At 47.5% G+C, this 21,952-nt stretch overlaps 2 protein-coding genes across 2 annotated transcripts in view; both read left to right on the forward strand.

Annotated features, from left to right (window-relative positions):
- Positions 1-810: 810 nt before the first annotated feature.
- On the forward strand, positions 811-10,035 carry LOC135818044 (type 2 phosphatidylinositol 4,5-bisphosphate 4-phosphatase-like). Its single transcript, XM_065331368.1, has 9 exons — positions 811-1,144; positions 3,159-3,343; positions 3,927-4,033; positions 5,306-5,381; positions 6,718-6,767; positions 7,316-7,415; positions 7,981-8,011; positions 8,459-8,476; positions 9,123-10,035. The coding sequence occupies exons 1-9, from the start codon at positions 1,105-1,107 to the stop codon at positions 9,200-9,202; spliced, it is 687 nt and encodes a 228-aa protein (XP_065187440.1). The 5' UTR covers positions 811-1,104; the 3' UTR covers positions 9,203-10,035.
- Positions 10,036-13,313: 3,278 nt separating this feature from the next.
- The window catches only part of LOC135818055 (receptor-type tyrosine-protein phosphatase S-like), a 31,356-nt gene continuing 22,717 nt past the window's right edge, over positions 13,314-21,952 (forward strand). Inside the window, exons 1-5 of the mRNA XM_065331378.1 lie at positions 13,314-14,257; positions 18,977-19,184; positions 19,956-20,080; positions 20,740-20,997; positions 21,422-21,724. Coding sequence (XP_065187450.1) covers positions 14,179-14,257; positions 18,977-19,184; positions 19,956-20,080; positions 20,740-20,997; positions 21,422-21,724 — 973 coding nt within the window. The 5' untranslated portion in view covers positions 13,314-14,178. The remainder of the gene's footprint in view (positions 14,258-18,976; positions 19,185-19,955; positions 20,081-20,739; positions 20,998-21,421; positions 21,725-21,952) is intronic.

Genomic DNA, 21,952 nt, shown 5'->3' on the forward strand with positions numbered 1-21,952 from the left:
TGACAAGCATGACCCATGATGACAGGTTCAAGCCATCACTGTTATACATGTAGTTATGCGTATTGATATTGACATGCACACATGTCATCATACATGTACCTAGTACCTGTACTGTCAGTTCACTGAACTGACAGCAGCTCTCATCCTAGCCAACTACTAACTAGCTAACCTCCAGACGAAGCGAGTATCAAGCAAGGAGACCCTCACAATGCATCATTGCATGACTACACGATCGATTGTAGTCTGCAATATCCTACATAACATTGTACAATCTACACTCGTTTCCCGTGTTGTCAGTGTTGGTTGTGGCCTGCACTAGCTTGCAGCCTAGCCTGCGATGTGGCACTGTCTTTACACTGACCTGTACGGCTGTAGCTCGAGTCATGTGACTCATGTAGCTGCTCGACAACACTCAACAGACAGCGCCGACGCACTCGAAATGACCAAACGTCCAAAGAAGAGGTCAAGGACGATGCAGAAAGCGCCGCATCCTGAATGCTTGGATGTGTTGACACAGCATGCACACGTGGATCTACATGCACTGCATGCACGGAATCTGATGATATCCATCATGTGATATGACGAATGGCATTTCGCTAATGTATTTCTGTGTGCATTGCCATTGCCCATTGGTTGTGCATGTGTGCTTGCATGCTGGCTCTAGACTCTGCTCTGCCGGCCCACCACCAAAAGGCACCATGGCATGAGACCACAGCTCAGATAGATAGTGAGTCTGACGTAGTGACGATGACATTCACAATGATGTCGTGATGTCACATGAAGGCTAAGCTATAGCTAGCTGAGGTGTACTTTTGCTTGCGATACCGAACATTCGCTAAAAGTAAACAAAAAGCCAAGTCGGATCAGTCTCGCCTTGATCTCGCGTTTGGTCGTAAACTGATCTGCTACTGTGCTGGAGCAAAGGAGAAGAAGGCTGAAGTGAAAACTATAGTGTGCTGATCCATATCCGCGCTAAGATTTGGCAGAAAGTCTATCCGCATTTGTGACGTGGTATTCTAGCTTAGGTTACGTTGTACAACGTGTTGTGTTGCTCGCTGCAAGACGGTGTTTGAAGCCACGTTTTCCTGACACTCTGCGACGAAAATGGCTGATCTGGAGCGCGCCCCGCTGGTTACAGAAGAAGGTAAGCCGCTGCTAGGCAGTCCTTGCTCTCGATATCTTCCAGCACCAGTTGCCAGTGTAGGGCTGCTAGTTAGCTAGGATAGGAGAATCGCTCTTGCTTGGCACGCTGAGGACACGAAGCTGAAGCGGAACTTGCGGGCCTCGTGAGGACACTCTCAGCGAACTGCTGTCAGTTCTCTTCAGTATTACTTGCCAGATCAGAGCCCATCGGCATCGGCTCGTATTACAATTTATTCAGAGATTGTTGACGAGTGCTAAATGTTACGTACAGCACCTACACAATAGACATCCAGTAGTTGTGCTGGGTCAACCGCAAATAGATAATACTGAGTTGCCAGTCTAGTTGTTGGCTAGTTATTCGCGGTGCTGCTAGTTAGACTAGAGTAAGGTAGGGCTAACAAAACAGTGTCCCATCTATGGCATCTTAGACTGGACATTTTATGTCAGCCTTGCCTTGCATAACCCTGCCTCCTTTTAAAATAATAATTCTTATGTTGAGTATTGTAACTATTGTTTACGTACTAGCAAGAGTACATAACCCCCCAGAGTGTGCAACGCCTGATCCAGCTCTGCATACTAGTGCATAGGGTCTTGGTCGAGCGGAATCGGATCTTTGCGTCATAATACCGTACACATCTGAGGGGAACCCGGGGAGTCGCGGGTACTCTTGGATCAAAAACAATGGTGCCCTGCCTCGAGACCGGCCTTGCGCTGGTGTGAAGTGTACGCATGACATCAGAAGATCCGATTCCGCTCGACCAAGACCCTACACAGAGCTGGATCGGCGTTGCACACTCTGGGGGGTTATGTACTCTTGGTACTAGTATACAATATTTTCCGGAGTATAAGGCGCACTGGAGTATAAGCCACACCCCCCTTTTTTTTACACGAAATACAGACATCTACCCTATTAATTATATCATTGTTAATTTAAAATGACTCTTCAGGTGTGCAGTAAGTACTCAGCTGGCGAGCCAAGGAAAATATTAAATTGAAACAAGGAAAACGGTGGGGCACAAGTTATGCGTTAGAGTCCACCTAGTAAACCAGGTTTTTGAACAGTCAGACGTGCACAAGGTAGCACCAGGCTGACAAGGAGTACTGAGACATTCCACGGCAAGGAAGTGAGCTTGAGCACTGCTCGGTAGCGCTAACCAACGGCCTTCCAACTTGGAAGGCTCATGGATATTAGTGATGATTCCAAAGAGGGGAAGGTAAGCACCATCAAGCCGAACACAAGCTACATTCCAAGGCCTCTTTGGAATTATCGCTAATGTCCATGAACCTTCCAAGTTGGAAGGCCGTTGGTTAGCACTGCCGAGCAGTGCTCAAGCTCACTTCCTTGCCGTGGAATGTCTCAGTACTCCTTGTCAGCCTGGTGCTACCTTGTGCACGTCTGACTGTTGAAACCTGGTTTAGTCGGTGGACTCGCAGAACTTGTGCCCCACCGTTTTCCTTGTTATGTTCAGCGGGCCTAGACAATGGTGCATGCTTGATCGGATTCATTTTGATTGTCGTGCTACTTGTAAACTTACGATTCTCTCGTAGATATGATTCTGCTGGTGATTCTACACCTATTCTCTCGTAGATATGATTCTGCTGGTGATTCTACACCTATTGTCCGCCACCAAACCCTAGCAATGGGCATGGATGATGGTGAAGTTCATACAGTACATGTGCAGTTCTGGCCAGAGAAACCCAACCCCATGAATATTGTAACGCCGCGTTATTTTATTCCAGAGGTTGGGTTTCTCTGGTCAATAGTAGTAATGTATTATGCAGACAATCATGCTGGTGAACATGATATAGTTTTCTCGAAAATAATGAAGGAGTACCAAATAGACAATGTTCGTTTCATGGGTGACGTAAACTTTTGCAACGACCCCCTTAGCTCAATCATTTCATGAACTTGCCTCTGTAGCAAAAACATTCTGTCGCAGTACAGTCGTTTATGATGCTGTTAACATAAACACTCACTGCCTCCTTGCCCATCTTTCGTGCTTGGTTTCTTGCAGTGGCCATTGTAGACCCTTCTACGGTCGCCCAGCCCCCGCCACCATACTCTGAGGAGGACAAGGATGTCAACGCCGACGTGCAAAACCGTCGGCGTGTGGCGTGTCAGGTGTGTCGGACGAACCTGACGTTCGCCGACCGCTCTGGTCTGCGCGTGGTGACGTGCAGTCGGTGCCAGGAGGCCACGGTGAGTGTAGCCTAGGGGGCGTGCGTGCGCTGCCACGTGCAGGCATTCTATGTCGTAAGCGAGCACTGCCGCGTTCCTGCGGTATTGTGATACATGTAGGTGTATGGTCCCTACAGACAGGTGGTCCCTACAGACAGGTGGTCCCTACAGACAGGTGGTCCCTACAGACAGGTGGTCCCTACAGACAGGTGGTCCCTACAGACAGGTGGTCCCTACAGACAGGTGGTCCCTACAGACAGGTGTGGTCCCTACAGACAGGTGGTCCCTACAGACAGGTGGTCCCTACAGACAGGTGGTCCCTACAGACAGGTGGTCCCTACAGACAGGTGGTCCCTACAGACAGGTGGTCCCTACAGACAGGTGGTCCCTACAGACAGGTGGTCCCTACAGACAGGTGGTCCCTACAGACAGGTGGTCCCTACAGACAGGTGTGGTCCCTACAGACAGGTGGTCCCTACAGACAGGTGTTCCCCACAGACAGGTAGTCCCTACAGGCGTGTTGTCTCTTATTGCAGTGGTTGCTAGCTGCAGGTCTCACTGTGCTGTACTTTGTGAATGTGTGGTTCGCATGTTACTGTTATAGCCTGTAGGCGCTCCTCCAGCAGGCAAGAAGTACGTTCGCTGCACGTGCAACTGCTTGCTGACGTGCTCCACCACTGCACGGCAAATCATCTGCCCCAGGGCGAACTGGTAAGTCACGTATCATGATTGGGAATTGCAAAGACCAGTTGCTTACTAAGCAGGTCTGGGCATAATAAGTACATGCACTCCTGGCAGACACGCTGTATTAAATACGTTGAATTCAGCTCCCGTTATAGGGTTCTTGGTAAACCAGCGCTTTGGCCGAGTGGTTGTGGGCTTGCCTACGAATCACAAGGTCCCGAGTTTAAGACCCGCGCTGGGAGCAGGGAGCATGTACTGTGCTATCAAATGCGGTGATGCATTCGTGAACCACTATACATGCAAGGAACTGCGCCGACAACCACGGTCAACTGGGTACTCACTCGGAGTGAGGGTAACATGAATGCAGCTAACGAGGTTCGTCCCCTTGTCGGGCATTGGTTGTCAGAGTTACCACCTCACCCTCGCAGTAGGCGCTGCATCTGCCACCCTGGTATCACAGGCAAGGTGGTGGCCTGGCACAAGCGAAACTAACTTCCTATTCTCAGTATAATTGTATAGCCGGTTGTAACGTGGACATGCAAACTTTGCTACTTTTAGTAAACCAGTAAAATTAACTTGTAAACTAAGAACCCTATCGGGAGCTGAACTCAAGTCTTTGTGGTCCACTTTCACGACAATAACACACACAGAAGTCTCTGCTGTGAGCACGGTGGCCGTTGGAAAGCGTACCCTCTCTGAGCTTTCTTGATTTGTCTCTTCCTGGACTTGCATTGTCCTGTAGTATGTGTACATACACTGACACAGTGCACTGAGGGGGGGGGGGGTAATATAATAATTATTGCCTTTCATGTCCACTCAACAGTGGTGCTAAGATGAGGGAGGAGGGGGCATCAACTCGCCTTTGCAATTCACCACTGCGGCTAGTACCGGCGGAATATTATGGTATTGGTTCATTTGGCGAGACGATTGTTCGTGTACTATATTTATTTATTCAACATCTTATGGCTTCCAATAGCAGCCAAAACGGGAAGATGTGGGTGATAGCCAACCATGGTAAAAGAAGGAGAAGATTATATACATGAAAAGGAAACAGCCGAAAAGCTATATTGATTTAATGGTTTTTTTTCATTATATGCCCGTGATTCTTATTGTGATTTGTGACTATAGTAATTAATCATTGATCTGGGTGCATGTTTGTGTGTATGTGTGTGTATGTGTGTGTGTGTGTGTGTGTGTGTGTGTGTGTGTGTGTGTGTGTGTGTGTGTGTGTGTGTGTGTGTGTGAACATGTGTGAACGTGTGCACACGTAACGTGATGCGCGGGTATATGCGTATGCAGCAAGCGCACCGTCAGTGTGGGTGGAGGCACGTCCACGGATCGCGTGACTTGTCGGAACTGCAACGTCACCACGCGGGTAGGTGAACATGTATGCTGTGATACTTCGTCCATTGTCATGATTGGGCACTACAGTCTGTCCACAAAAAGAATGCAGTGTGACTTTTTTCATATATTTCACAAGTGGGAATTGTGAACAACACAGCCAAAATTGAGGTGGATGCACAATAGAGTGCTCTTCGTTTTAAAAGAAAAAAAAAGTATCAAAAAAGATGACTTGGCCCAGTGCAAACAAAGTGAATGACTTTCAGTTATCATGAGATACTGTAAATATACAAAAATTCGGCACTTCACGATTTTTGACATTTCGGCGGCGATTTATTTTCGGCGTGGGGTAGAGGGCATGGTATAGTGCGACAGATGCTGTGAAAAATTTCATCGGCGTTTTAATTTAGGCGTTTTGGGTCGGTGCCGAATATAGCCGAAATTAAATAGCTGCCGAAAATGTGTATATTTACAGTACACTGCATTCTCTTTGTGGACAGACTGTAAGTTTACCCAGCTATGTATATAAGTCAAGTAGAGAATGTTCTTGAATCACCAGTGCTGGAAAAAGAAAGAAAAAAGAAAAGAAGGACTAGTTTGAAAAGGCAGCGAGCCGGTGACAACGGGTTTAGGATGGCAATACACAGAATCGGCTGAAGCGACATGTTACGAAGGTTGTATTATTCACCACTTCACATCTCAATAAAACCTTCGTAACATGTCGCTTCAGCTGATTCTGTTTATTGCCATCCTAGAAGGACTGGTACGTTTATTATACACATGTACTTTGTGTGTGGCAAGTGCGAAGTCGTTTTGATTATGCAAAACATGTCTTCTCACCTCCATCCTCCTTGTTCCTTGAATAGATTGCCACTTGGACTGGCACATGAGTGCCCACAGCCACGATTGCGTTGCATGATAGCAGTGAGCAAGGGTAGAGATAGCCCATGGCATGAGTAGGTCATCCGGCACTGGTTACCGTAGTGACGCGCATTTTTAAAGCGCATGTGCATATCCGGGCATAAGCACCCACCCACATATAAGTGCATGGGATAATAGGTGAGCTCAACCCCGTGACACACTGATGCCACCATGATAATATTATTATCATTTTACAGGATTTCATGTGCACATTTTTCAAATTCCACACTGGTAACTCACTTACAAGCGCGTGCGCCTATATCTGACACCAATCGACCTTTAAAAAATAGCAAATATGGCAAAATCTCGCTTATAGGCACATGGGCTTACATGTGGGTCACTGCGGTACTAACAACATAAACTGACTGTAGTATCGTAGACAAATGGTATCCATTCTTGTAACTGTGTGTCTCTGCTGCTTGCATCTTTTTTCTCTGTTTATTTTGCAGTGGACGGCTCGTGGGTATAGTTCTCGGCGGTGTTCGAGGTGCCATTCCTTGTGAGTTGATGCATTTCTGCATACAGCTGCAAACGCTGTACTGTTTGTACTGGTGTGTGTGTGTGTGTGTGTGTGTGTGTGTGTGTGTGTGTGTGTGTGTATAATTATATTGCCTTCCGCAAAAAGATTAAAGCTGCAATTTTGAACTGCTATCCTACAGTATCCCCCATTGTAATTATATATATATATGTATGTGTGTGTGTGCGCGTGTGTGTGTGTGTGTGTGTGTGTGTGTGTGTACATGTGCCCGAGCGTACATATGTGCGTACGTGTATGTGTGGATATGTTGAGAGGTGTACTCCCCTAATGTGATTGTCCGCTTCAAGGACTATTTTATCGGAAGTGTTCGCTTTTAAAATTGCCAGTGCTTATCAGTTGACTCAGACACTACACGCAAAAACTTGGGTTCCATAGTTCTGCTTGCCTTCTGATCTATGCACCTCCTCTTTGTCAACATTTCGCATATGCTATTGTAGCCATGACCAATTTCGAAATTCCAGCTTTTTTAGGATCTTGATGGTTTGTCCTCTTTTCTTTAATATTTTCAGAATGCCAATCAGCGAAGAAATGATGAAGTTTGCTCGGGGTCGTGCCATTCTTTTCATTATCCTTGGGTTGGTGTGCACCCTTCTGGCCATTGGTGTTTTGGTAAGTACTTCGAATACAATACACCAGTAATTGCTGGTGACCATAAAATGTCCATGTGGCGAGTTTATTTAATTAATCATTTTCCCCGGCTGTTGGTTTGTATGTAATTTCCGTTTGTAAAGTCCAGTCATGCAAGGCAGTGGAGGTGATGATCAGACGCACCATATTTAGCTCACTGAGACAAGACATATTTTTGCATCACCAGCCATTATATCCACTTTGCTTCACTATGCCATGGACTTCAGTTTACTTACGCTCACCAGTTCTACTCTCCCCCCCCTATCTTTTCCTCACTCTCTCCCTGAGCTGATACATGTACCTTTCCTTTGTTCGATACTGCAATGTTGAATGTCACATGAATGCTAGTACTGCTGCGTGTAACAAAGTACATAGTGGTTTACAGCTACCAAACTCCAAAGTTTTACAATCATTGCTGGAATGCACTGAGACTAGGACTGATGCGAGTGAAACGCAGGTCATTTTTAGTAGATTAGATTTGCTTCTAGGTATCCGTTTCCCAGCTGATCGACGGTTTGTTTGGTTTGTGTGCGCTCGTTCCCTGTAGGTGGCTACAATCCTCTACGCACCGTATGGAGGTAAGATGGAGTGATGCCGACACAGCCTGTGCTTGTCAATTACTTTACGTCCTGTTTCTTGTTTAGATCTAGTACTGGTACAATTTAGGTTTGCATTCAGTATGCACTACTATAGCTGTACTTCAAAGTTGCAGTCTAAAAAGAACTGGTCCACCGCCTCTCATTTTTCGGTGACCATGCAGCTGAGGATCAATCTGTCGCAGTCTTTCAATACGGACAGGTGTCCCGGACTGTTGAAAACTAGGGTGGATAGTGTCACAGTATATTCAACATATCTAGCCAATGAGGACTGTTCGAGACCTACATTGTGATTAGACTGACAACACTATCTCAGACTGCATTTTCAGCTTCATAGCAATTGCGGAAAATTGGAACCCACACAAAACTGACTTGCTGACCATTCCATTTTTCTCCCTGTCTTCTTGGCCGTTGTTTGCTTCTGTCCAGTGGTCGCCGTCCCTATCGGTAAGATTTTGAATGATATGCCGTTCTATTACCTGTAATCAAATGTTCAGAGCCTGCAGCCTTCTATGCCACGTTCTACTCTGAGGAGGCTGCCCGGATTGATTGTTCCCATGATAAACCAGGGACTTTATTTACGCTTGTTACTGTGGGACCATCGCAATCAGTGTATTCAGCACACGACCGGCATTAGAACTTGAATTTAATGCGGCCAAGAACTGGCCAGGCTCCCTGGTCAGTCTCATAGTACCAGTACATCTACATGCCGTCTTTGCACATATTCAGTGATATGCTGAGCATGGACATGAGGCCGTGACTTTGTAGCTGCTCTCCCCAATCATATGAGCACTCTATCTCACTCCTTCCTTCCTCACTGATTCCTTCCTTCTTCTTTTTTCTTGATCCAACCTGGTGCATTTTAACTGCACTGACTCTGAGACCGATATCATAACACATAAGATCGCCGGTACGGTCAGGTCTCACCCTGACTTCCGTTGTCCTACCCAGTCATTATACATTCCGACATGTCTGAAGGTCGGTGGTTGTGTACTTCAGTAAAAAAAAGGGAGAAAAGAAAACATCCTTACAAGCCCATCTAGCAAGGCCAACTGTGTTTCTGTGTTTCTTCGATGCGGGACATGTTGTGCAGGTCTCTTCTCAGCCGGAGTGTACTTCTTTGCTCGAGCGGGCCTATATCTCTGTTCAGTGAGCGGCGCAACCATCGAATGAATTTCTCGCTAACTACAGCACGTGTAGGTACACCTCATCCATGTGTCTATTCCGCAGTGGTAGCAGTCTTGTACGCGTGCATGTGATTGCAACATGGTAACCATGCTCCAAAGCTGGAATGAATTTTGTTGATGGATTAGTCCTGATCATAGTCTGCATCAATTCAGAAACTTTCTCATTCTCCCTTCACGCTAGTTGTTTCTTGGTGTTGAGACTTGTTTCGTCATTCCTGTCGCTCTACTCCTCAGTTTTCTTGCTTTGACGGTTTGCTGTGACCACCTCTGTGCTATTCATCCTTGATAAGCATGAATACAATTCATTGTGTCCTGTTCAGATTATAATTCATAGCTGTGAATTGTCCTAATTGGTTTAATTAATAGCCAATCCATCCTGACAAACCTGGAAGTCCTGGACATAATAACACTTCGCTGTCTGGCTGCTTGCATTCATTCCTGCCCAAGCTGCCGATACAAGTACAAACTCTGCCCATACAGTTTGAGAGCATTGATACACAGTGTGCTGTCCTTGCCCAGTGGCTGGCAATAGTAGCATGGTAGTACCAATTATTGCAGCTGAATAATGTTGACAGTACACCAGGCCAGATGATCGAATGATTCCTGATTACTAGCAAGTCACATTTTTTTCTAATTGTTCAGCTGCTATGAAGCGCATGCACCCCTGCTCTATATACAGAACTTAAAATCCATTTCCCTTACCCAGCTATGCCTGCCAGGCTCTTCGCCGCATACTGCTCCCATCATTAGCACATGACGTCATTACTAGTTAGGCTCATTACTCTTATCTGATTTTTCTGAGTTTCTATTCGCCTGTCATCCATTGATTTTTTTTATGGCCTGCTTTTACATTCCTAGAATCTAGACGGGCGTCACCATGGTCACTGGTCTGCAGCTGTTCAAATCATTCACTTGGTAAACATACATGTACTTTGTACCCAGGCAGACTGGGAAGATTATGTACATGGTTGTACATGATTGTATGTAACACGGGACGGTCTCTCCTTATTTGTGAGACTAGCACTGGGGTTTGGAGGGCGGGTATCATGTATGACCCAGTGAGAACATCATCAGGCCGTGAGAGTTGTTAGCCATGTGATGATGTCGTATACAAGTTTGTTACCAGTACAGTCATGTGCCTACACACATGTACAAAGTCATGTACATGTAGATCTACTCTGCCCCTTCCCTTCCTTCTTATCTACTGTTCCTAATATTTCCTGCTGCACTGGTCTGGAGTGTAACTGAAGCCAAGACCTTAGGCCGGCAACGATACAGTCCAGTTTCGCCACCTCTACCATGCAATATTCTTCTCTTGAGGTTTGTGGTTTCTCGTGAAAAAAGTACAATATTAAATGTAGATAACTACATGATACACAGTCATTGTATTAGCAGATCTCCTAGCACTCGCACTACCGGTGTATACACGTACAATGTAGATAGGCTTTGGCCTTTGCCTTTGGTGGGATATCCCTTTTTCTCAGAGTTAAAACTTAAAAATACAATGGGCAGCACAGAATAGGTGATTCGATGAGCGGGCAAGTGAGAGGGAGGGAGCAGAGCTACAATGAAGGGTGTGTGGAAGTGCGGAGTGAGGGTGGGCAGGCGTAAGTGAGAGGGCGGGCGGGCGTACACTGAGGGAGAGAAGGAGGGTGACAGGGGAAACCCACTTTTTGCTTGCGGGCAGGTACGGAATCGTCACAAGTTACGTGCAGGCTCGTGAGAAGCGAGCATGCAGACAGCGTGTTACAACATGAAGTGCATAGTCATGTACATGTAGGTCGACATGATACATGTGGCTAATGTGGGATACATGTACCAATAAAGTGTGCAGACACAATGGCAATGACTCATTACTGTGCCCAGAATTTCACGGGCGGTGATGGTGGTGGTGATGACATTAATATGCCACCCAAGCCGCTGATCTGCCAAGCCGTCCAGTGGGCATCAGCACATCCTTTTGACAGGACTGCCAACCCTGTCCACTCCTGGACTCCTGGAGGGTGCGAAAACGCGGCACGTCTCTCTGCCTGTCAAACCAGTGTCCTGTCAGTCGGCATAATCTCTGAGGGAGAGCTGCGCTAGGCATGGGAATGCACTGTACTGGGAAGAAAGAAACATTGATTGAAACTCCCAGGGAGTACTAGTCCGTCGTGCTTGAAACAAGCTGATTTGTACTTCAAGTAAGAAAGCCTCCACGATAGATCCGCAAGGAGCTCAGTGCCCAAATAACAATACATGATGATGTACTGGACACGTACGAAGGTCCGAGGACCCTAGCTCGAGTACTGTAGGTGACACTTTCTCCCTTTTCATTCGCCAGAGATCAAACTGATAATAAATATTATGATGAATCATGGCCTGCCTCCTTAGTTAATTGGCGATGGAACACGGCCCTGCATCACTGCAATGATAACGCGCAGATCTAGTTCACTACAAAGAGTACGTGTATATATAAATGCGCGTATTGTCACTGGAAACCGTTTCAAACGTCCACAACCTGCTACATGTGCATGCATTGCATTGGGGAGGGGGTGGAGTTGCAATTTTATCACTCCATGCTGAGCTTCCAATCCTTTTTATCCGTATTTCGTCCTTCACGGTTTGCTCGAGACTCAGTTAGACCGAGTGTTCAGTATCCATAGGAACGCCACCATGCAAAGATCAAGGCGCAGATGCAGCTCATAAAGCGGTGGGAGGTGATTAGATCAGCCCACCAGCAAAGTGGTCAAAGCCCGAAAATCCCATTCGCTGCATCCATGTTACCTCGTGCCAGGCCACGTGTTCCCTGTGGATTCGTGGACTCGTCCTTTGCTTTGGTCCAATCCTAATTGATCTACTAACGTCCAACCAACCTCACGAATAACAACCCCGGATATAACAACTCATGGATAACTGAAACCAACAAAGGTGGCAGGTACAACATTACTACACCTTCATTCAATCATCAGGCTTCAAACAGCCGAGCCAGTTGGCAACAGACCCAACACCCATTTCTACTTCCATTTTCTTTTTTCTATTTTCTTTTTTCTCTTCATTTCCGACTATTCTTACTGGTTGTCATCGCTTTCATAATGGGCAGAACTGCCCGTTTGACATGCGATGTACAATAAATAAACAACAACAACAACAACAACAACAACAACAACAACAACAACAACAACAACAACAACAACAACACTACTACTACTAGTGCTACTACTAGTACATTGTACTAGTAGTAGTGCACGTAGACCTACATGTACGTAGACCTACCCACCAACCAAACAGTAACACTACATGTAGCTGGCACACGCACGCACACACACACACACACACACACACAGAAAGCACGTGCAGCACGGTAACTGCGCTGCAGCTCGCTGCTCAATGAAATCCGATCCAGTGGGTCAAGTATGTGACCTGTAAGGCTGTATGCGCCTGGTGCTGTGCAGCTGTGGCGCATGGCTGTGTACATTGTGAGGTCATACTGCTTTTTTCGGACGCGTCGCATTTCGGACTTGCAGTCTTCATGAATTCAGCCGTTCACTGTTCAGCCTCAGGTCTTGCATTGACAAGACTCAAGAGTCTGACCTACCAACCGCGCGCGTGTCACCCACACTACTCTACAGACGTCAGTCAGTGCACCTAGTTTACATGATTGTACTTCTGCATCTGCCATGAAGTAACATAATCATTACTCATTACACAGTTAGTTCTGGCTCAAGACAGTCAAGAGTCAGTCAAGTCTAGACAAGAGTCAAGATCACAACAAGACCTTCCCAACCCAAACTCACTGACCAGTATAGTAGTCTACCAGTGACCAAGCACCTCCGATCCTTATCGCCCCAGCGCCGCTGCAGCGGTCCACATGGCACGCGTTGACCATTCAAAACGACATGTTGTTTCCTAGATCCTGCGCATAGCAATGCGCACCGTTTCAGACTGCCTACCCGTACCCGTACCCGGATTACAAGTACATGACTGTCACAAGTGGAGTAGTCAAGCGTTCTTTGTACTGTAAATAATTGTAGGCGCTACGCGCGCCTAGGCTACAGTACTCAGTAGTCAGTGCATACAGTAGGCGAAATCTTTCTCTATTTCCGTTTGCGTGCGCGCCTTTCCTGGAGTTTTAGCACTGCATGCTGCAGCCGTCACAGGGTAAGGTTTACCTAACATGAAGTAACAACATTAGTTAGTTCAGTATTAGTTGAACTGCAGCCGGAGTGAGTGAAGTCCTTGAGTTGAGATCATTGCGGATTCGCTGTACTCTCTCTGCAGACATTGCAGTGCACGGCTTTAGCCATAAGTGTAACTGTTTCCGCTGTTCGTGAGCGAGTCGCCTGGGTGGTATCGTTCGGCGATTGTCGGCGTGCCTAGCGCCTGACGCGTTGCCTCCAAGCTCTTGCCATTTGCAGGTGGTGCCCCCCGAGTACAGTAGACACGGCTGATTGATCTGCAGCTCACAGCACAGCCTCACAGGCTCGCGAAAACCATTAGTGCAATTTGTAGTCCACTAAGCACACTCCACAACTCCTGCTTGGTCTACACCACAATACTAGTATTACTACTACTACTAGTACTACTAGTGTGGTTGACTAGCGCTGCCCCAGCTGCCCTAGCTGCCCCAGCGACGTTCCATGATCAACAAAGCATAGCAGTGAGCTGGCAAAGGCTTGGGTCGTTGGGACCACGGCAAAACTGTACATTCGTTGCGTACATCTACTGTGTAGTGACCGCCGGAGAAAAGGACGGTGAGGCGGCCTGGCCCTAAGACAGTAAGAGTAGGCTAAGTGCTGAAGTCGTGGCCGTGTGTTACTTTTAGCACCAGTGTACTGGATCGATCCACACCTGGAAAAAAATATCCCTCTGCCCACATCCTAGTGGCGCGCGTTGTGGCGGTGAGGCGCGTTGAGGCGGTGTACCTGTTACTAGCTGAGTGGGTGCTGTTGCTGCGTGTGTTGAACAAGACGAGGAGGCAGAATGGCGGCCAGCAATGGAGGTGCTCTTGCTGGGCAGCTGATTGCAGTTGGTCTGCTGTTAGTTCTGAGCACAGTGCATGGTAAGTAAGTAGTTAGTGTGGAAGGTTAGTGTTGTTCCTAGCTACATTGTGTACCATGGCTCCGTTGATGTTGATCTGGCTTGAGCCAGTTTTCCACAGAATAGGACAATGACTATGTGCCTAATCGTATTGCCACTATTGGATATGAAACTAGGAAGCCGCCGCGATATTTGTACGTGAAATGGTCACCTGAGCGCCTGGCAGAGTAACTTCTATCGAGTTTTTGTGGAGCTGTACACCAATCCGTATCAAAGATAATCATTAGTTGTGCACGAGGTTCTCTCAGTTATCCAGGGATGGGAGAATAACAGCTGCCGTTGAGGATTTCCTCTGGGATTTTTTTGTGAACAGCCCCGCCTCCATGCCACCCAGTCGCACTCGCGTTCCACTTCCAGGCGAAATGTAGCGAGCAGCTCACGTACTCACGTACTGTTCACATAACATCAGACTACTGTTACTTGGCCTGTCTTCACGGGAGCAGACTGACTACTCTTTGTACTTCGTTCTGGCAGTGGCATCATGTAGATCTTCGTGTAGTTCATGATTAGTTTTCACGGCACCTACACGAGTAGTTGGGCTGTAGAGATGTGACGGAGCTTCGACCGTGATCCAGTCATTCAGGTCGTGTAGTTACCTGTTGTGAACTAGGTCAGTACCAGTAGTACAGTACTAGTTATACAATGATTATGTAGGTGTCCTGCATGCACAGCCTTCAACTCGTCCTAACCTGTTCGCGTGTGTAGTTGCACTGGCAGCGCTGTCCAGCAGCCACCCTCTCTTCGCCCCGTTCTTGTTCTACGGTGTATGTTCTACGCGATCGATTTTCAGAGACATTTCGAATGATGCTCGAGATCTGCTTTACAAGCCCGGGTAGCTCCATCGAATCAGGTTCTAGCCTGGATAGCTCTAAAACGCCTCTTGCGCCGTTTGATCGCGATTTGACCTTGTTTTAGGCGTGCCCGTTCTGAAAATCGGACACCGGACTTTGCGTGTGTCGATCGAGTGTAGCACTGGTTCGGAGTCATTTGGTTTGCGACTCATTGCGACGCTTTGAGTTCGAGGACGGTCGGTGTGCCCCAATGAGTGATGAAAATGATTTGTGTAGCGCTGCAGGGGAGAATGTAAAATTGCAAATATGTAATCAGGCAATGCCAGGTGCTGTCTAGCCTGATCCTGAAGTAAGAATATATTATGGTCCCCTGAACGACGTGACAACCAGCACAGTCTGTGCGCTAATGCCGCAGCCAGTCTGTGCGCTAATGCCGCAGCCGGCGGTGACAAACATGTGGCATGCTGATTTGGCAGTGTCGACATTTTCGGAACTGCTTGTTCGCTTCCTGTTGGGTTTGCACAGCCCAGCAGCTAGTACTGATGAGCTAGCTCAATGTGTTATGGTAGCCTGTAATGGATAGCCCATGTTTTCTCCATGCTGCAAATGGTTGGAAGATGCTTGAACTAGTTGGTGCTTCCTATGCAAGTGTTGCTGGTGGTTTCAGCTGGTAACATCTGTACAGATTGCAGACTCATTTCAAGAGCTTAGTGTTGCTGCAGGGAACTGCATGATTAGTATATTATAGCCATGTACTTGAGCTTCCTTCCTCATCAAATTAGTGTAGGATGTTAGAATTTTGTTACTTGCCAGCCAACAGGCAGGAACTGCTCACACTCAGTCCTCAATGTACTGTGGTGGACGTGGAAATCCAGTCGGAGGTCGAGCGGCCCCAGTGCACTGGCCAAGCAGCCGTGAGTTCGCATATGATCAACACGTGTACTGCTGCGTGCAACGTTCTGTACGCACTGAGGGTGCGGGCCCCGAGTCATTCGACCGGATTTCCATGTCCACGACAGTATTACCAACTGGTTATAATACAACAATACATTTTGGTAGGGCCCCCGGGAGCACACAGCAGAGAGAGAGAGAGAGAGAGAGAGAGAGAGAGAGAGAGAGAGAGAGAGAGAGAGAGAGAGAGAGAGAGAGAGAGAGAGAGAGAGAGAGAGAGAGAGAGAGAGAGAGAGAGAGAGAGAGAGAGAGAGAGAGAGAGAGAGAGAGAGAGAGAGAGAGAGAGAGAGAGAGAGAGAGAGAGAGAGAGAGAGAGAGAGAGAGAGGAGAGAGAGAGAGAGAGAGAGAGAGTGCAGTCACTCAGCACACCTTGTCTTTCTACACAGATCAGAATGTACTTCAGTATGTTGAAGTATGGGATCTACCATGCATGAGCGGTACAAACCTAGAAGCTGCAAACCTCCACTGTTGTTTAGTGGGGAGAGTCGCTGACTTGCTCCATGCAGTAGGGAACTGCCAGTACTGCTCTAACTGTTATGTGCAGGACAAGCAAACGCGGCGTGACTAGGCGAGAAATTGGAGCAACGCACAGAGGTTTTCTATCCAGAAATCATGGGGAGATGCATCTAAACTTCAGAAGGCATCAATAAGTGTGTGGGGGGGGGGGGGATATCCTGCGCTAGTTGGGAGGTTTGGCACTGCTCAGGGCTGTACCGGTCTTGTTTCAGTGGTCGCTTTACCCAGAATATAGGGCAGCCATGTGTGGCCGAGAGAAACGAAAGGGGAAATATTCTGGTGGTTCTTATTTTCATGCTACAATGTAATCAGGTAGTCTAGTTTTATTGGAATTACTTCTCAGCGTCCCGTGCCTTGCATGTGCTGCAGTCATGTATGCCTTTGAGTAGCACTATACATGTACTGTTGCATGTGCTGCAGTCATGTATGCCTTTGAGCAGCACTATACATGTACTGTTGTGGATATTGAAATCCGGTGGAATAACCGGGGCCGAGCGCCCTTACTGCCTTAGCGCGTACACCCACTGATGAACCATGACACTGTAAAAATGGACCAGCAGTGCTCGCCGCTGCTGCAAGGCCAGCACCCTGTGGCCGTGGCCGCTTGACTTCTCAACCCAGCGGATTTCAATGTCTACAACATGTGCTAGACAATCTCAGTGCGCGTTGTGTGCACCGTGGCATGCGGATAAGCGACAGACATTGTCGCACAGCGCTCAGCAGGCCATGTCTCTACATTTAGTACATAATACATATTAGCCTGTCCCTGTGGTGTGGCTTCTGATTGATCCTTACTATTACACTCAGTGTTCAATCTCTTGCTCGGCTACCATCACCGGTACTGTGCGACTTGTGGATATAAACAAGTTGTGTTTGTGTTCTTTGACTGATTTTGTGCATTTCCCGGAGCCTCTCGAGATGCCCAAATTCGGTCTATTTCACGTAAATTTTCTAAATTTCTCCCGGGGAGAGCCCCGCCCCCCCCCCCCAAGCTTGCCCAGACCACTCCCAAACTCATTCCTCCGGCCGTGTCAACAAGAACATTCTCATGCCAAGCATGCAGATTTCACCTAGAGCAATGGGAGGTTTGCATCTAGGATGGCCGTCACCTTTTTGCGGGGCAAGTTACCCCATACTTGGCAGGTACAACCCGTTATAGTACATTTGTGTGTATGACCTCACAAAGTTCATGACCTTTTATGCAGAGGTGGTATTAAGGTGTGTACGGTTGTAGTGGACTTGCCCCGCAAAACCTGATGGTGGGGAAATTGATGCATACGTCCTGTTCCTACCATGCCAAGATCCATTGTGAATAATTGGGATTGGAAACTTGCAGTAGATGTGTGAGAAACCAGTTCCACCAAGGATCGGTGTCACTGGAGTTTTTTTGGGCTTTTGTTTTCAAAGAATAATGGCATTCAGTATGAGGCCAGTCAGATCTCAGGTGAGAAACTAGTACCGGCACCCTGGATCAGTCTCACTGTTTTACAAGTGACTCCACTGACCATGCCACCCACTCATCAGCGACACACTTCAACAGTCACCCTGTAGGATACAATCGTGATTTTGGGCTTTTGTTTTTAAAGAATAATGGCATTCAGTATGAGGCCAGTCAGATCTCAGGTGAGAAACTAGTACCGGCACCCTGGATCAGTCTCACTGTTTTACAAGTGACTCCACTGACCATGCCACCCACTGATCAGCGACACACTTCAACAGTCACCCTGTAGGATACAATCATGACATTGTATTGTGTTGAAGGTGCAGCTGTGGATGGTCTAGTAGCTCTACTTTTCCATTGGCCATGCCGTTAAAACAATTTGAAGTATGCATGCCATTCTGGGGATTTCTCCCAAAGGTATGGATCACTTATATGGGCACAGTCAGAGTTATCCAACTCTGAACAGTGTGTGGGTGGGGGGGGGGGGGGTGTGCATGTGTGCTGACTGTCACGTGCCAGGGAATGTGTGTGTATTTGAATGTGCGTGCGTGTGTGGTGTGTGTGTGTGTGTGTGCATGTGCATATATATAATATGTCTGTGTGTGTGTACGAGTGCATGTGCATATATGTGTGCGTGTGTGTGTGTGTGTGTGTGTGTGTGTGTGCCGGCTCTGCAACAAATGTTTTCGGCTTCCACGAGATCTCAACCGGCATGTGGCTCGCCAGCATTGACTCTCTTACCCTGACTCTGGCTCCCTGTCACAAGGGAGTGATGTGGCCCTATGGGGCTGTCGTGCTATAGTAGTAGTAGTAGTGGTAGTATGTGTGTGTGCACGCATATGTGCGTATGTGTGCGTAAGTGTGTGCGTGTGTATATGTGTGTATGTGTGTGCATATGCGGTGCGCATACTAACTATGGTCCTGATAATTGCTCACCTGGTTGTGTCCTCGTCGACGTGTTATGCCCTTTTGTGAAATCCAGCTCAGTCGAATTCATCAGCATTTTTGAACACCCTACCGATTGAAATTGTTCAAGTGGATGGTGGGCCTGTGGTGCTGACTATCAGTGCAACTCAAGCTGCTGTTCGAGGCATCTTGAACTGGCGCTACGCACCTGATAGCAGCACAAACCCGACAAGTATCGCTCGGCACAGTGATGCCGCAGACATCAGCGTCGTTAGGAATGGACTGTGAGTTGTTTTGTTTCTGGCGCCTCAATAGCTTCCAAATGGCAGGGTCAAGAGCAATGGGATGACTGATGTCATCGACTTGTACTTCTGGATGAAGCGTTAGCACGGTTGAGGTTTCATGCATGATTCTTGGTGCAAAGCAACACATAATAGCATGTTACTTTGAAGGATGATAACATACATTCATACATTCAAATACAGTAAAACCTGTGTTGGCCGGACCCTGTACCAAGCACAATCCTATACTGACCGGACGCATTTCGAGTCATGCACCAAAGTGCTGTGGAACGAACTTGCAACCCCGGATCAAGCGGAATCCTGTCATAGAAGGAAAGTTTTCGCTGCACCAAGGGCGACTGGTTAGGGCAGGTTTTTATAGAAAAGGTGTGCCACAGTGGCAAAACTTCCCAGGGAGTCCTCAAGCCGCTAAGTGCAGAGTTTTTCCAAATATGAAAGGGAGAAACTGTCTGATGATTGCTTCTGCATGAAACTTTAAAAAAAAAAGCTGCAACATGTTCCAATCTGATCCTCTCTCTTCCCGCATAATGTACAATGTCATGTACTTGTGGTCCAGGTGACGTGTAATCGAATGGCGCGGGTGCCTGTTAGGTATCAATGCCTGGCATGATTTGATGTGTGTAGAAGCCCTGCAGCACACCTCTCTAAATGTCTTTCATTGTTGTACGGAGCAGAAGAGTTTTCTCCATGCATGGATGAAACGCCTGCTTCTCTATTGATGCGCGGTCTTTCCTTGTTTATTGCCTGTGACAGGGTCATGCAGGTGAACCTGAGCTTTCCGATGACGGCTGCACGAGAGGGACTCTACTCAATCGCAATACTTGGCGACTTTGATGATCTAGTTGAAGAGACTAACTTTACAAGTGTGCGAATCGCAGGTAAAGCCCGCTGCCAGGAGCAGGTGGCTGCATTCCATATACGCTGTCACTGTCTCAAACGCCCAGAAAGCTTTATAAGTGACAATATATGCTCCCTTTTAATGTCACTGTAGGACTGATTTTGAAGAGGATTGGTGCGAAAAGCCTCAGCATACCTACCAGCAGCTTTCCAGTTGCTCATCCTGTTCTTCACTCCTCCAGTTAAATCCTTTGTAGTGAGAGACCATGCATTGGTTCTGTTGTCCAGTACCTGGCCTGGCTGATCGTAGTTTGTGTGCGTGTGTGTGTGTGTGTGTGTGTGTGTGTGTGTGTGTGTGTGTGTGTGTGTGTGCGCGTGTGCGTGTGTATGTGTGTGCGTGTATATATATATATATATATATGTGTGTGTGTGTGTGTGTGTGTGTGTGTGTGTGTGTGTGTGTGTGTGTGTGTGTGTGTGTGTGTGTGTGTGCATGTGCATGTGCATGTGTGCGTGCGTGTGTGCGTGCGTGCGTGTGTGCGTGCGTGTGTATGTGTGTGCGTGTACATGTGTGTGTGTGTGTGCATGTGTGCGTGCGTGTGTGCGTGCGTAAGTGTGGGTGTTAAGAATAAAACCAACAGCACGTCACTGGATCAAATTCATTGCCTGTACATTTTGTGTTGTTGTGTTACGCTTGTAGTTGAGCCAGAGATCACTACGACTGATGATATTGTTGTCAACGAAGGGTCCGACGCAGTCATGCGATGCAACTCCACGGGCTTCCCCGTGCCTCTGATGCAGTGGTGGGACGGTGAGGGTCAGCTACTGGTGGAGCGCTACACAACATCCTTGGAGTATGCGCTACCGAATGTGCAACGTGGAAGCGCTGAGGATTACGTTTGCAATGCCACCAACATGGCTGGTGACGTCAACATCACAAGGAAGCTAATTGTACAATGTGAGGAACCTTATTTTATTACTATTTTTAGTGCATCTGAGCATGACTTCAGCCATGATTGTAGTTACTATGCCGCTAGTGAGGACTACTACCTAATCGTGCAAAGACAATTGTAAGAGTTCCCCTTGTCTTGCGAAAGTGCCGAACACACAAAGAGGACGTTACCACGCATGTTCACGATCACTGGAACAAAATATTTTTTTGTTTATAATAAGATTTGATGTCAACATCATGTCTTTAGTTTTTCCCGCCATTGTGAACCTGTGTAGTGTGTTTGTTGTATTTTCTGTAGTTCAACCTGCTCGTGCTATTCCGGTATGCTAACCGTGTTGTACATACAGTCTCCATGGTGAACGAGGAATGAATCGTACGATTGTTTCACCGCTCTGCATAATTATATACTGTCTTCTTTTCGGGAATGCAGACAAACCGGAAATCACAGGCATTTCGCAATCGCAGCTCTTGCCTGTCGAAGGCCCTCTCCTACTGACGTGCAGCGCTATTGGTGTTCCCGCTCCGCATGTCTTCTGGACTCATCACCGCCACAATCTGACACTCGTCAACCACTTGGTGCTGACACGGGCACGTGACGAGCACCACGGCGGACTCCGCGGACACTCCAACGTCTCCTCAGCTCAGACCATGACTGGAGATGAGGGCCAATACACATGCCATGCGATCAATGCAGTTAGCAGTGTCAGGAGCCATGCTCACATCACGCTGCAACGTAGGTTGTCCTATGCCCTAGAGTCAAACGTGTGTGCGCGCGCACAGTTCATTCGTCATCGCAGAATGATGTCACTTGCATGCAATATACGGGGTGTTGGGGAGGGGGGGGGGGGGAGAAGTGCGTGTCAATATCACTGGACTTGAGATGCAAATTGCTACCCTGGTTCCTGTTGCACCCCCCCCCCCCCCCACGCACACACCACCACCATATGCATGCACATTTTAT

The sequence above is a fragment of the Sycon ciliatum genome, chromosome 1 (assembly GCF_964019385.1).
Source record: "Sycon ciliatum chromosome 1, ocSycCili1.1, whole genome shotgun sequence".
In the NCBI taxonomy this organism is placed as follows: Eukaryota; Metazoa; Porifera; class Calcarea; order Leucosolenida; family Sycettidae; genus Sycon; species Sycon ciliatum.

Excerpts from the sequence above, each read along its gene's own strand:
- LOC135818044 (XM_065331368.1), top strand. The coding sequence starts at position 1,105 with ATGGCTGATCTGGAGCGCGCCCCGCTGGTTACAGAAGAAG. Across the intron at positions 1,145-3,158 it reads CCCGCTGGTTACAGAAGAAG|TGGCCATTGTAGACCCTTCT; the intron begins GTAAGCCGCTGC and ends GGTTTCTTGCAG. Across the intron at positions 6,768-7,315 it reads TGTTCGAGGTGCCATTCCTT|AATGCCAATCAGCGAAGAAA; the intron begins GTGAGTTGATGC and ends TAATATTTTCAG.